Raw genomic sequence first — 14,138 nt, 5'->3', positions numbered from 1 at the left:
CAGACCCCTCAACAGGACAGGGTTGAGATGCAGAGCCTTTGGGTAGCGATTTAGTTAGGAGGGCGGTGCCTTCAGAAATGGGTTCGGTGTCCTTACAGAGATGCTAGAGGACTTGCAGCCAGGAAGGGGGTGCTGTCTATGAAGCAGAGTGGGCGCCCGCTTGATGCCGAATTCGCCAGCATCCTGATTTTGAACGTCCCAGCCCCCTTATCTTGAACTCCCTGGACTCCATGACTGCAAGCAGTAGGTTTTTGTTGTCTATAAATCTCCCAGTCTGAGGTATTTTGTTATAGCAACAGAACATATTACGATACTCCTCAGCTCTCAGTCCCTATTCTGTCTGGTCCCTGGAGACAACTTTTCTTTTTGTTCTAACTGGTTTCTCTTCCTCTTCTGTCACTTCTTTTTTTCCTGACAGTTTCTTCTTGGCTTTGTGTAGTTCCAGGTTCTCTTTGATGGCTAGCCTGAATTTATGACCCTACATACAATAACCCAAGCCCTTTTTTCTTCTCTTCTAAGTCTACACTGTCTACCTCAGGAGTTCTTGCCATTTTGTACCATGCATCAAAGCTTATGCCCTGTTCTGGTTTAAGGGTTTTGATGCATAAAGTAATATTACAAAGGAAATCAATTATATTGAACTATAGTTATCAAAAATATCCATTAAAACATATTTATAATATGGTAGTGTATAAGCTTCTTCATTAATATGTCAGGAATCCAACTTAGAAATGCTCTGACAGGCACCACAATTTCCATATAATGGTGAGCAGAAGGGATATTTTAAGGTTTTTGTAGCAATATAATGATACTAAAATAATAGTATTTTTTCTTGGTTATGAGTTATGAGTTTTATCAACCATTTTGTAGGTTTCAGACTGCAGTTAAAAATAGACGAAAACATTAAAATTCAGTTAGAGGTTAGTGAAAATCAAGACAAAATTTTCCTCTTTGCCTAAGTTTATGTGTCTGGATCCTGGTCATGCATTCCTTGGGGGACTGTAGCCCCAGACTAAGAGCTCCTGGTCTGGATGCCTGAGCTCCCTTTGTTCTGTTGTTAACTTCTTATCTTTGTTCTAAAACGTATCACAGCCACCTCAGCAGAAGAACTAATAACAGAAGCGATACATTGTAAGCCATTTAAACAAGATCTGCCACTGTTCTGGCTGAAGAAGCACAGCCTTAAAAGAGGTTTCCTTATGTTTGTAAAGCAGTGACCCTGACCTTAAGACTATCTTAGGAACCTAAACCAGGTCAGGGTTTACACTTGCCAATCCTGCCCGCAGACACACACCCAGACACACCACACACACACATTCTCCTTCCCTCCCTCCCTCCTCTTCTCTCCTTCCCTTCCTCGCTCTGTCTCCATGATCTGCACATGTACACGTGGCTTTTTCACTCAAACCCTCTACTACACGCTATCTGCTGCCCACCAGCCCCTACCATGTCTGCAGATGTGTAGACGTTTGTCCAACACACCTTCTCCACCAGCTTTTTTCCCTCGTAAGCGAACCCATATTTTCAGACTTTCCATCATTTCCCCCACTCCCTCCAACTTGCTTCTCAATTCACCCCACCTCCATCTTCTTGCCTTTGAATTATTGAGGTGCCACAGCTTAGATCCCCCCCACTCACCTCTTTACTCCACATCTGTCAGCCACAAAGTGACCCTGGCACACGCCTTTAATCCCAGCACTTGGGAGGCAGAGGATCTCTGTGAGTTCGAGGCCAGCCTGGTCTAAAGAGCGAGTCCCAGGAAAGGCGCAAAACTACACAGAGAAACCCTGTCTCGAAAAACCAAAAAAAAAAAAAAAAAAAAAAAAAAAAAACCAAACCAAAAAACCCTGACTGTGTCAAGAATGTTACTCTTAGCACATCTGATACCGTGCCCAGCAGTTCCAAGTCCTGACACAGGGGAGGGTCACAGTGAGTGCTTGCTTAATGGAGTTTCTGAAGAAAGAAGCAATGTCACATCTTTCTAAAGCTCCCAGGATCTCTTCTGAGAGTTCCACCAAGTCACCAGCTGTCCCTCCCGCCCCACTCATTAAGCTGGCTCTTCTTCAAGCACTACCATCCAACACAAGAGAATGCTTTTAGTCAATGCCACTATTTTATAAGATTTCCTTGTTACAATTTACTCATGGTAATTGTGTGTTCTGGGAAGGAACTAGGGGAAATGGCGAGAACTGGAGGTCTCAAGGTCATGACGCCAGCAAGCAATCTGGTTCAAAGTCAGTGTGTCTGCCTGTGGGGGCCTGGCGACCAGCCACGGTGTCCGGGCCCACCGGGATTCTCCTCTCACTAGTCATGGATGCCTGCTGACATTTCTGCATGAGAATCCTATTTCTACAAGATGCTTTGAGAAAAAGACATCGTGGATGAATATACCACAGGTTGTGTTTTCCACTTGATTTTTCCCATGTCAACATGAAGGACCCTGGAAAATTCTGCAGAAAGAAACTCCTTAGGTAGGTATACTCAGTGTTCCCCAAATCTCTGGCTGTGGAAAACAATTGTCCATGTAGCACCCATAGACTGAGTACCTCTTTTCTGAATTCCTTGAGACCTGGAGAGTCCCAGGTTTGAGGGCCACCTTTCCAGTTTTGAATATTTGCGTATATACAAGGGTAATCTTGGATGGGGCATAACTCTAAACTTGAATTCTGTCTATTTCATGAACACCTCACATACATAGCCTAAAGGCAAGTTTCTATCGTGTTTTAAGTAATTTTGTGTACACAACATGGTTGCATTGTGTAGAATTCTCCACATGTCACATTATGTCAGAAAGCTCTCCATTTTGGAACTGTCTTGATTTCAGAGTTTTGAGTTAGGGATGCTCGTCCTGAACTAACATACTAGAAAACACACCTTGGAAAAATACTAGCTTTTCTTATCATGGAGAGAAGATGGACGGTCCAATAAGGATCCAACAGTGTCTCTCTGATCTGTCAGAAGGTTGGGACCAGGGGCTTCCCTCCAGTGAGAAGGGCTGTGCTCAGAGGCACCCTCCCATCAGCCTGCCCTCTGAGCTCACTGTGTGTCTGCTTGCAGACAAGGCCGCTCTTATGCTCACCCCATGCTGCAGGAACCCCTAACATGGCTTCTTTCGGCAGCAGCCCAGCCCAAGTTCACTTCGCTACAGGATACTGCCAGGGAGGAACCTGTGTGCTTTCTTATCTTGTGTTCCTGGTTCCCGTACCAGGGGCATTGACTGCTTGTGTGAGTTACCTTTTCCACTGCTGACAGAAGGAAGGAAAGAAGGTTTTATTTTGGTTCACAGCTTGAGTGTACAGCAGGGAGATCAAGGAGACGGAACATGAGGTGGCCCGTCACATTGTATCCATAGTCAGGAAGCATAAGGAGGGGAACGTTAGCCAGCCCTCAGCTCTCTCTTTCTTTAGTCTGAGTCTAGCTCATGGGACAGTCCTCACAGACATGGTAGATCTTCCCTCTTCAATTTCCTTTTTCTGGAAATATCCTCATAGACGTACCAGGAGGTGTGTTTCCATAGTGATTCTGAGGCCAATCAATTAGACATCGAAGACTCATCAGCACACAGGATTTTACAGGTCTAGGGCCTGTAAGAGAGCAGACCCGCCTGCGTATCTGTGAGAGGCATCAACACGGCAGATGCATTTTCTCACTGTATACTGTCTCCATTTGGGGAATTTTAACCTTTTAGGGGTCAGGAACAGACACCACCTCACCCTCTGTCTTCTCAACCACCTCTGTGCTGAATTCAGGGTAAATGCCCACAGGATGCTTGACGGCTGGAGTGTGAGAGAATAAACACTCCTGTAGGCTGCGCAGTTCGGTGTGGGTGAGGAAAAAAAATCGATGTTGCAAATCTCTTAATTCATGACTGAAGCCATTCTCCTGGCCCAAGCAGCGAAGAAGGATGCAGAGACAGAAATGGATAGCAAGTGAATTGCACGCAACTGTTGGAAGCGTGGTGCTCTCGGAAGAGTTAGAGCAACTGTCAAAGTCCCCCGATGTGTCCATTTTTATCAGTTCTGACGGTGATGCCCTGCCATTAGAGATTCAGGTCTCATCTGAGCTCATCTGAATAACGCTGGCGATTGGGAGGGGAGAGAGAGATGAGGCATTGAGAGGCAGCCCTGGATCCGACTCTATAAATTTGAAGGAGGTAGGGGCAGGACAGCCTGGCCTTCTCTGCTTGCCCAGCGCAAGGCAGGGCAGAAGGAAGTGAGAGGCACTGGAGTGGACGGCGTTTGTCTACACCCCGAGTGATCATGAGAGGGACCACGCAAGTCCTCATCGTGTTCCTCCTAGCAACCGTGTCCCACTGTGCCGTGATCACAGGGGTAAGTTTCTAGCCTTCTCCATAGGCTTGGGTTGGGGGTCAAGAGCAGGGTTCTGCACAGGATATGAGCTGAGAACCACGAAGGCCCTGCTGCTCCAATTCACCTAAACCAAAGGGATTTGGGAGGGGGTCACTGCCTAGGAGAGGGGGTGCATGTAATCTTTCGATGGGTCAGACCTCACTCTGATAGAGTGGGGTTTTGAGAAGTTGTGTGTAAATATAATGGTTTTTAAATACGTTGGGAGGGCACTGGGATTTTGACATTGAGTATTTAGTAAAATGAGGATTCCTTAGTGTGTGCCAGGGGAAGTTTCTTTGTAGGGTGGATTAGCGCCTCCCCACCCCCACCCCCACCAAGCCCCATTTGTCTTATCCACACCTTGGTTTTCACCGGTGTCTGGTCTACTCGTCTGTGTTAACTTCCAGAGCATGCTGGTGTGGCTCGGGGAAGAACACAGAGTCCCACCCCAGGTCTACTTTCGCTGTTAGGGAGAATGCGCTGAACACCACCTTTCACTCTTTAGTGGGTTCCCAGGGGAAGATGGGTGGCACCAGCATTGGCAGGATGCACCCCAAACGAGTTAGCAGGGGTTCAGCCCAGGGCCACTGAACACCTCGCTCTGAGCATGGTGGCCTCGCAGATGTCCCACGGAACCTGTCCTCGTCATGTAGACACATGCTGTGTCATGTGCAGGACCATCTTTATCACAAACCAAAACACAGTGTTTCTCCTGGGAGTTTTCCTGGTAGAAGTCAGGAGAAAAAAAGAGAGAGAGAGAGAGAGAGAGAGAGAGAGAGAGAGAGAGAGAGAGAGAGAGAGAACTTTTATTTCAACCTCCTCCAACCTTTTACTTGGAAGGTAAGTGTGGATAATGCTGGTCAATTCCTGGAACTGGATAAATTTTAATTTTCACAGAAAAAGCAACCTCACTGTCATTTTCTTAGGAAAGGGAGTCCATTCAAAATAACACACAGTGCAAGCGGATGCTTTGAAGGCAGAATTGCGTCTAGTGAGTGTGACTGTGGAGAGAGCCTGCTTGTGTTTGCCCTGAAGACCGGGGCCTCAGACCCCGGAGAGACGAGAGGATTGCCACACAGAGTGAGGTTTGGGAGCACACAGCCCGATGAGCTGCTCCTTGTCAGGGTCACCAAGCCAGCTCCAACATCTGTCCCAGAGTGGCAACAGGCAGAGAGGCCTAAGGGAGGTGGGACATTTCTTAGTAAGGAGCACAGTGAGGTAAGAGGGTCGGGTCAGTCAGATGGAGCGAATGAATGGCCAGATGAATGCTTGGTCAGAACACAGTGTTGAGGGGAAGGAATCCAGGAGTGCCCAGCTGCCCTCCGTTTCCCATGTCCCTTTGATGTCCCTCTTATGACTCCCAGAAAGACACCAGGTCCTGACCTCCGCACTCCCTTGCTCCTTAGACAGCGACAGTCCAGGCTGTAGGGCCCAACCCCCCAGAGTGCCACGCCTGCCACTGTCAGGGGCGGAGAGTCCCCTGGGACTTCCTTCCCCAACCCTGCATTCTCAAAGGACTGGTTTCGCTGGCTTGGGTGTGAGAAGTGCCCCTGCTGGGTTAGAGAGTCACTGCTGGTGACCCTCACCTGTACCTTCTCTGGTGGCATCCTCACCTCTTCATCTGGAAAGGCCTGGAGCTTCCAGGTTCTGTCATGTCCCACGCCGGCAGACTGAAGGTTCTTTGTGGCCTGCCACTGGAGAAAAACGAATCGCAACTCAGCTTCCAGCTTCAGCTCTGAAGCCACTTGGCCACTGTGCAGTGTGGCCAGGCTGGCCGTTTCTCCATTTTTCCTACCTGCTTTCTTGACCCTGGCTTTGGTATAAAGTGGGCGCCTTTGACCTTTTCTTACATAGGCATTACCCAGGAACCCAGCAGGTCCAAACAGCCCAAACCAGAAGGGTCCATGTCAGGGGCCCCGAGAGGCCAGCGGAGAAGCACTGGGGGAGATACCCGTCCACAGGCCCCTGGGTTAGGCCGTGGGATTCAAGCAGAGAGGCAGCTGACAATGCCAATGCACGCTGGAAGACAGAATTCTCTGCGCCCCTCCCGCCCCCCCCCCCCCCGAGATAACTCAGCAGGGAGCATCCATGGCTTTGGACCACCAAAGACTCCCCTTTTGCCCCCAACCAGAGTTCTGAGTTCTGAGTTTGGCCCCAACTGAGTTCTAACTCAGTCAATTGTACCAGTGTTGACTGGTATTAGAAAAGCTATGCCTTCTAACATAGGTCTCCTCAGGGGATGGGGACTGCCCTGTCACCAAGCTGGGATGGTTCCCCAGGTTGAGGTCGGGTAGTGTGCTGAACCCTGAGTGTCCTGCCTGAGACAAGCAGTGGTTTTCCAGCCAACATGTCCTGTTAATCCCCGGCACTCAGTCACTTCCTCCAGACTCCAACGAGGAAGGCTTAGCGCTCCCTTTCCTTTGTTCTCTTGGTTGGCACTAACAGGCTGGCCCTTTCTCCCTCCTGTAGGCCTGTGAGCGAGATGTCCAGTGTGGAGCGGGCACCTGCTGTGCCATCAGTCTGTGGCTGCGTGGGCTGCGGCTGTGCACCCCACTGGGTCGGGAAGGAGAGGAGTGCCACCCAGGAAGCCACAAGGTACTCCGCTGGCACGGGACGGGCATGTGTGTGAATGAGCATGGGCAAGCAGACAGGGATCCTGGGGCCTGGATGCAACTTAGACCGTGGAGTCTGTGGCTTCTGATGAGGATATGGGGAAGATTAATACTGCGCCCCCCACAGTGGATCCAGCCTAACTGAAAGAAGGGAAGCAGACCGCCATGGGGAGGCTGCTCCAGGCAGCAGCCTTACTTAGGCCTGCAGATGCTGTCTGGACATGGGTTTGGGTGCTGACATTTGTCCACCTGCACCCTTCTAGACAGGCTGGAGAAACAGTTAGGATTTGATCTTTAAAGCATTACTGGGTTTTCATTAGCAAGCTGAGGCACGATAACAGATCATGTGACTCGCCCAAGGCACGGTCTATGAGATGGCTGGGACTAGAATGGAGTTTTCTGAAGTCAACCACAGCCCTAGGCCACTGGTGCTGGGTACAGCCTCCTTGGTTTTTGTGGAGTGCTCCAGCAGTCACAAAAGCGGCTCGCCATTCAGGCTGGCCACCCTCAGCTTTCTACCAGCTGTGTTTAATGAGAGCAGGGTAGGTAACCCTGAAGTGACAGTTTTAAAATGTCCTTTGTTCTTAGGAACAGACTCTCTTTAAGAACACAAAATGGCCTCCTGTACAGGGCTGCAGCTAGAGCAGGGTACACTCTCTAAGAAGGACTTCCTCTTCTGTGCCCTGCGCAGCTAACTCTGCGACTGTCTCTAGCCCCCCAGGGCACAGGACAACCAAGGGGCTCTTGGCTTTGGGAGGGTCAGATGACGAGGTAGCTGCAACCTGTAGCCTTTGGAGTGTGGGGCCACTAAGTGTCAGGGACCTTGCTGGGCTGGACCTAAGCACAGCCAGTGCCCCTTAGCAGTCTTTGGAGCTCTGGTGACTTGTCTGTACAAGCTCCAGGGCTCATCTGGAGTCAGAGAATCTTCCAGCAATCTCTCCTAATGCCCCTCAAGGCCACTGATTTGTTTTTAAGCATCTTGGGCTCAGGAAGCTGAGAGCTGAAAGCTCTCCCACCCTCATTGCCTTGGGCTATGGGAGATGATTCAGAATGATTCACGCTCCCAATAAGGATGTCAGCATTAACATAAACCAAATGCTGAGCACTCCCTACAGGCCATCTGTCCACAGTAAGTGTTCAATAAATATACAGTCTCAGTCTCTGTATAGCCATAGAGCCATTTAGGAGCTATTAACCCATTTTATAGATGATAAAGTCAAAGCTCGGCAAGGGCAAACAGGTAGTCAGTTGTCACCGATACGGTAAACAGCAGGTCTGGGATTCGAACCCAGGTAGGCCGGTGCTGGACCTAGTCTCCTTATCACTCTATTTAAAACCCATGGGGGTGGGGTGGGGGGTGAGATGATTCACAGGTAAACGAGCTTACTATGAAAACACAGGGGCCTGAGTTTGGTTCCTAGAACAGACATAAAGGTGGAAGGACAGAACAGACCTCACGAGTTGTCCTCAGATCTCCACAGGCATGCTCTCCCCATTGCGCCCCCACACATACAATAACACACATATAAACAAATGTCTTTCCCGACCACAGAGCTGAGGGCACCACCAGTAAGCAGAGAGATTCACTTGCCAGAGGTGTGAGAGCGTTTGCAATTGTGTGTGCAAGAGCGTGCGCATGGCCACAGGTGTTCTGAGTGCAGAGCATCAGCCTTACCTGGGTTCAAATCCTAGCTCGTCCACGAATTAGCTGGACGATGCTGTCATGCCATTTTGTCACTCCGTGCCTTGGAGTGGTCTCCTATAATCACCGTTATTGTTGGTTGGGAGGAGACATTTGCAGGCCTTCCCTGTGGCTGATGGACGGCTTCCTTCTCTCTCCAGGTCCCCTTCTTTAGGAAACGCCAGCACCACACCTGCCCCTGCTCACCCAGCCTGCTGTGCTCCAGGTTCCCGGACAGCAGGTACCGCTGCTCCCGGGACCTGAAGAACGTCAACTTTTAGTGTGTCTGGGCTCAGGATCCCTCCTGGGTGGCCTCTTCTGCATCACTTCTGTGTGATTTAGTTCCCTGAGATTGCTCCACTCCCCACCCTGTCCATTGCACACGTGTGAGCAGATGGGCACACCTTCCACTGTGGAATGCCCACGGGTGTGTGCAGAGGAGGCTACGGCCTTGAGAAGTTGACCAGCCCTGCCCAGACTGCCTCAAGTTGTGACGTTGCGTTTCTCCCAGTTGTCTCCCCTTCCTGCATGTGCCCTTCTTCCTAAATCACACCTTCCTGGCCACTGGCCCTCGGGTGCATCACTAAATCACAGGTCCTGTGGAGAGAAGGACCAACAGGAGCATTCATTTCCTTGACTGACTAGCTCCTTATTTTAGGACCGTAGGTACAAATTCAGCTTTTCTCCGGGCACCACTCGAAAGCAAGAGGATTTCAGGGTCTCTTTGAATTGGGGGTGGGAGGCAGCTCAGAGGGCCTTGGCTATGTGTGTATGGGGTCTTCTGGGAAGGGCTGGGAGTGTGGGGAAGCTCTGCTGAGGGGACAGCATGGGCCTACTTCAACTCTCAGAGCTGAAATTCAGCCCCTTTGGGTTTATGTCAAATATTTGACCCCAGCAGGCCACATGTGCCCAGTGATAGGTAATTTGCATCAGTGAGGGAGCTGGCAAGGCCTTGAGCATTGAGTCTGAACCCAGGCCTGGGAGCTTTCTCTACAGGCAGGTATAGCCAACTCTTCCCACCTCCATTCTTATTCTAGGTACAGGGTGTCCAACAACACTGTGATGAAATGTTGCCGTCTACCAAGTTCAGAATGGGGCAATCAAGTTGCAACAACAAAATCTCCTTTTAAGGAAGCTCACAATTTTGTCTTGGCCACATTCACAGCTATCCACAAACAAACAAAACAGAACAAAACCAAACAACAACAAACAAACAAACAAACAAATAAAAAACACCCTCCCGGGCCCACCAGGCTGGGCCTTGAACAGCGCAGGGACCGTTCTGTGCTTTTGCCCCTGCTCTGCTGACCTGTGCCACCTTTCCTGCGTGCAGCCCACAATCTCTATCCCTCTGGGCTCCAGGCCCAAGTCCAAGCTGTAAAGTTCCTTTCCAAGTCAACGGTCCCATGATCCTCCTCGTCTGACGGGCTCCACTCACTGCCCTTGGGTATTGACCTCCAGCTTGTGTCCCTCCCTGCTCACAGAGCAGCCCCGAGTGCAGTGGGCAGCAGCCAGTGCCTGATGCCCCAGGAACAAGACACGGGGGTGCCCTGTGGCGCTCCCTTGCACATCGCCCTGTTGCCCTTCCATCCTGGCCTCAGAGCAGGCCACCGGCAGACCCACAGGGTGAATCAACAATTTAACATGACCGCACTCATTTTCATTTTTAATGTTGTAATTTTGAGGAATGAGTGATGAGCCTCTGCCTCAGTTCTCTGCTGTTGCCAAAGATAGATGGATAAACAGCGGAGAGGTTGGAAGGCTTAGGGAAATGTATCCTTTACATTCAGCAATATGCTCTTCAGAAATATGGCTATAAAAAACTCCCTATAGAGAGAGTATGCCCCTAAGACGAATGTTTTCAAGGAGAATAAGGTCAGGTGAAGTTGACAGACACCCTTTCAAGATCCATCCACAACTTCAGTGACAGGCCCAACTCTTTCATCCTCAACCATTGGTGTCTGGCGCCCTCTCGTGGACCAAGTGGAAGTAGCAAGGAGCGTGAAGGCGAAAAGAGGACGGGGGCTTCGGGCAGGTAGGAGTAGTTCTTCCGGCATACCCTGCTTTGGAGTCCACTGGAGGTCCAGAACAACGTGGCCTTATAAAGAAGCCTGCCACCGGGAGAACCACCAGAACCACTCTTTATTAGCACTCGGACCCCGCCCCACTTTGAAGTGGCCCGGGAAGCCGCTGGCCCTTCCTGTTTAGGGCAGGTGCTGTGATTTCCCTGATCTCAGGTTCTCTAGAATGAGAGAGCAGATGTGGCTAAGTTCGCCCTTCCCCCGTCTGTGAATCCCCCGGATGTAGCAGGGTCAGCAGAGCCGCCTCGGAGGCTCCTTCAGCACGTGGGCTCCTCCTCATCGCTGTTCCTCGGTCAGCTGCTGTTCTCATCACCCCAAGTCTCTAGGTAGCCAGGGCCTAGAGATCCCGGCGCTCCAGGACGGAAGGGCCAGACACAGAAGGGCAGAGGCCAGAACGGAGACTGTGCAGGGACATGTGCCGCCAGGTCTGGTGCCAGGGCCTCCTCTGTCTGCTGTTCGGCTTCGATCCTCTCTCAGTGTGGTCCTTGTTAGCATCCCGAGTGAGGTCGGGTAAACACCGGTTAGCTGTAGTTCCAGGCAGTTATCACCAGCCGATGAAGGGGTTCCTGAAGGCAGCGACTAGAGGCGAGACCCAGGGAGGGGTAAGAGGTTCCTGAAGCTGAAGAGAAAGATCGTCTAGGGGAGGGAGGCTGCAGGGCTCGACAGTGGCTCAGAGCTGAGCCTGCAGAGTGGAGCCAAATCACCCACCCGAATCAGCTCTCAGACCAGCCCAAGAGTCAACACTGAGAATCTACAAAATAAATAAATAAATAAATAAATAAATAAATAAATAAATAAATAAATAACCAGAACCTGCCTTGTAGACAGAGAAGCACCTGCTGGCCCAGGGCACACTCTGGGTGTCTTGAGGGACGTTTTCCTGGACCAGGGATTGGCAATGAGAGCGAAGAACTTCCCTGACACAATTAGCTCCTTTTCATCCAGATGAGCACACTATGATCTCCAAACATGGACTATTACTCGGCCCTGAAAAGAAATAAGGTACATACATGCTTCATAGCGTGAATGGCCCTTGACATCCTTAGACGAGAGAAGCTTGTCATAAAAGGCCACATTTGCACACTTCCACGGATGTGAAATGTCCACAGCCGGCAAACCCACAATAGAGAAAGTAGGTCAGAGTCGGCTAGGATTGGGGTGGGGTGAAGGTATAAATTTGGAGTAATTGTTAAGGAGTTCAGGTTTCTTTAGGGGTGACAAGAATTTTCTAAAATTAAACTGTGGAGGCGGCTGTGTAGCAGTCAATATCTCCAACGTCATTAGAGTGTACAGTTTATGAGGGTAAATGATGTACCGCATGAATCATACCACAATAGGAGGAGAGGAAAAGTGTCCCCCTGAAGGAAGGACCAGGTGTGGTGTGATGAGGAGACCCCCAGTGTCTCCTGTTGGGGAAGGTGGGCACTGTGTGTTGCAAAATGGCTTGGCTTCCCTTCGAATAGGAATAACCATTTTCTAATTAATACTCATTTTGTGGTGGGTAGGAGAGTAAGTACCTAATTAACTAGAGCTACACATAGTATCATGTGACCCAAGCTACGTATAGTCACCCTCTGAACCCTGGGGGCTCTTCATGGGAATCCCACCCGTGGATCAAACATATTAAAAAGTGCGTCTGCATTGAATGTGCGTACTTTTTCTTGTTATTCTCTGAACAACACATGTGACTCTGTGGCAGTGTGTTGTGTCAGGTTTTATAACGGACTGAGGAAGGGTTAAAGCATGTGCGAGGGTGTACATAGGTACATGCCAAGCTCATGCCGTTTTCTCCAAGGGACTTGAGCACCCTTGGATTTTGGTATCCCTTGGGGGTCTTGGAACAATCTTCTGTGGTTTCCAAGGGGTGTCACTATCTCTTTTCGTATTTGGAATTTGTGGTTTTCTCCCTCAGGCCCCGTCTTGAATAGAAGTTTCGATGCTGCAATAGTCTACATGAAGTCAGTTCACGAAAGCACTAGACGGTGCAAGGTAGACCCGGGCGGGGTTCCAGTGTGTTGTGACTGTGGTGTCTTTAAATGAACACAAGGACTGTTTCCCCTTCCCTGGAGGGCACTGCCTTGTCTACCTTGGCAGGAGCAGAGAGTCTGACATACAGTTAATGGGCACCAAGTCCTCTCTCTATCCGGGGATGTTTGTACCCCTGTTAGAATCACATCATGCATGCTGAGCCCTGGGCAGGGACAGGCTGTGGTGTGTGAAGACTACCCTCTCTCACCCTGCTCCCCAGATGGGGCTGTTTAGCCCCAGAAGCCCAGAGCCACGAGACCATGGAGGCAAACAAACTTCAGATGGGCGAGAATGAGCTCCCCGGAATGATTTTCCCTTCAACACACGTAAAGAAAGGGCCGTGGTTCCCCATTCTGTGCAGCTAGCACTGCTCCAACCTTCCCTAGCTCTCCTGCTCGTCTGGGGAGAATAGCGTAGTGCTTGGGTCTCTCTCTCTCTCTCTCTCTCTCTCTCTCTCTCTCTCTCTCTCTCTCTCTCTCTCTCTCTCTCTCTCTCGTAGCCCTGACTATCCTGGAATTCATTATGTGGTCCAGACGGGCCTCACCCGTATGTCAATCCTCCTGCCTCTACCCCTCAAATGCGGGGAATCACAGGTGTGACCTCAACAGCCGGCTGCCTAGGCAGGGAGAGGCACTGAAAGATAAGGAGCTGTGAGCGTGCTTCTGACAGAGAGCCAGAGAGGAGCCCCCGAAACTTGTCACAGAAGCAAAGCCCGAAGGTTAAGTAAACGGACACACCTATAGTTGCCGTTTCCTTTGCTCACGGTGCGGGTTGGTTGGCGCCGCTCAACAAGCGGCTGCAGTCTTCATGTCCGCTTCCTGACAAGGGGCCGTCCAGTGCTTGGCCACACAGCCTGCGCAAGCTTGAGCCCTGCTCCAGCTACTTCCTAGCTGGGGACTTTGGTCACTTTACTGAACTTTCTGTGCCTCCGTTTCCCCCTCTATTAACGACGACGACAACAACAGCAACAATAGCTCCTGCCTCTTGGGGTTGCAGTGAAGATGAAATGTGAGTGTATGGGAAATGCTCAGGTTGTCACCCACCATTCGGAAGCAGCATGGGGACGGTCAGGTACTTACTCTTCTTCTTTATGAAGACGTCTCGAAGGAACACTTGCTCCTTGGCCCAACCTCGGGGGGTTTTTGTGCCACACCCCTCTCTAAACCACCAGAACTTGGAGGTCCCTCCTTAGTGGGGGAAGCCAAACAGCTCGGAAGGATGGAAAAGCATTTTGGATGCAGTTCAAAGGCCCCAAATCTGAACTTAGCGGCAAGAAACCCCAGTGTGTTCAGTGTTCATTCCTTGCCAAATTCAAGTTCACACACGGGTTCCTGGAGGCAGAGCCTGATAACAGCTGCGATTAGGAAGAGATGCACCCACCATCTCT

At 50.4% G+C, this 14,138-nt stretch overlaps 1 protein-coding gene across 1 annotated transcript; it reads left to right on the top strand.

Moving 5' to 3' along the window:
• The first annotated feature begins 3,631 nt into the window (after positions 1–3,631).
• Positions 3,632–11,448, top strand: Prok1 (prokineticin 1). The gene is made up of 3 exons (XM_052731020.1): positions 3,632–4,331; positions 6,819–6,944; positions 8,804–11,448. The coding sequence occupies exons 1-3, from the start codon at positions 4,260–4,262 to the stop codon at positions 8,921–8,923; spliced, it is 318 nt and encodes a 105-aa protein (XP_052586980.1). The 5' UTR covers positions 3,632–4,259; the 3' UTR covers positions 8,924–11,448.
• The last annotated feature ends 2,690 nt before the right edge of the window (positions 11,449–14,138 follow it).

The sequence above is a fragment of the Peromyscus californicus genome, unplaced genomic scaffold (genome assembly GCF_007827085.1).
Source record: "Peromyscus californicus insignis strain IS unplaced genomic scaffold, ASM782708v3 Scaffold_9__1_contigs__length_137607984, whole genome shotgun sequence".
Taxonomy (NCBI): Eukaryota; Metazoa; Chordata; class Mammalia; order Rodentia; family Cricetidae; genus Peromyscus; species Peromyscus californicus.
The sequence above is the reverse complement of the archived record's forward strand: the minus strand, read 5'-3'. Positions and strand labels throughout refer to the sequence as shown.

What these genes read in the sequence shown, in the direction of transcription:
- Prok1 (XM_052731020.1), top strand. Translation starts at nt 4,260, where the DNA reads ATGAGAGGGACCACGCAAGTCCTCATCGTGTTCCTCCTAGCAACCGTG. An exon ending in ACTGTGCCGTGATCACAGGG is followed by an intron (nt 4,332 to 6,818) that starts GTAAGTTTCTAG and finishes TCCCTCCTGTAG; the next exon opens with GCCTGTGAGCGAGATGTCCA. An exon ending in GCCACCCAGGAAGCCACAAG is followed by an intron (nt 6,945 to 8,803) that starts GTACTCCGCTGG and finishes TTCTCTCTCCAG; the next exon opens with GTCCCCTTCTTTAGGAAACG.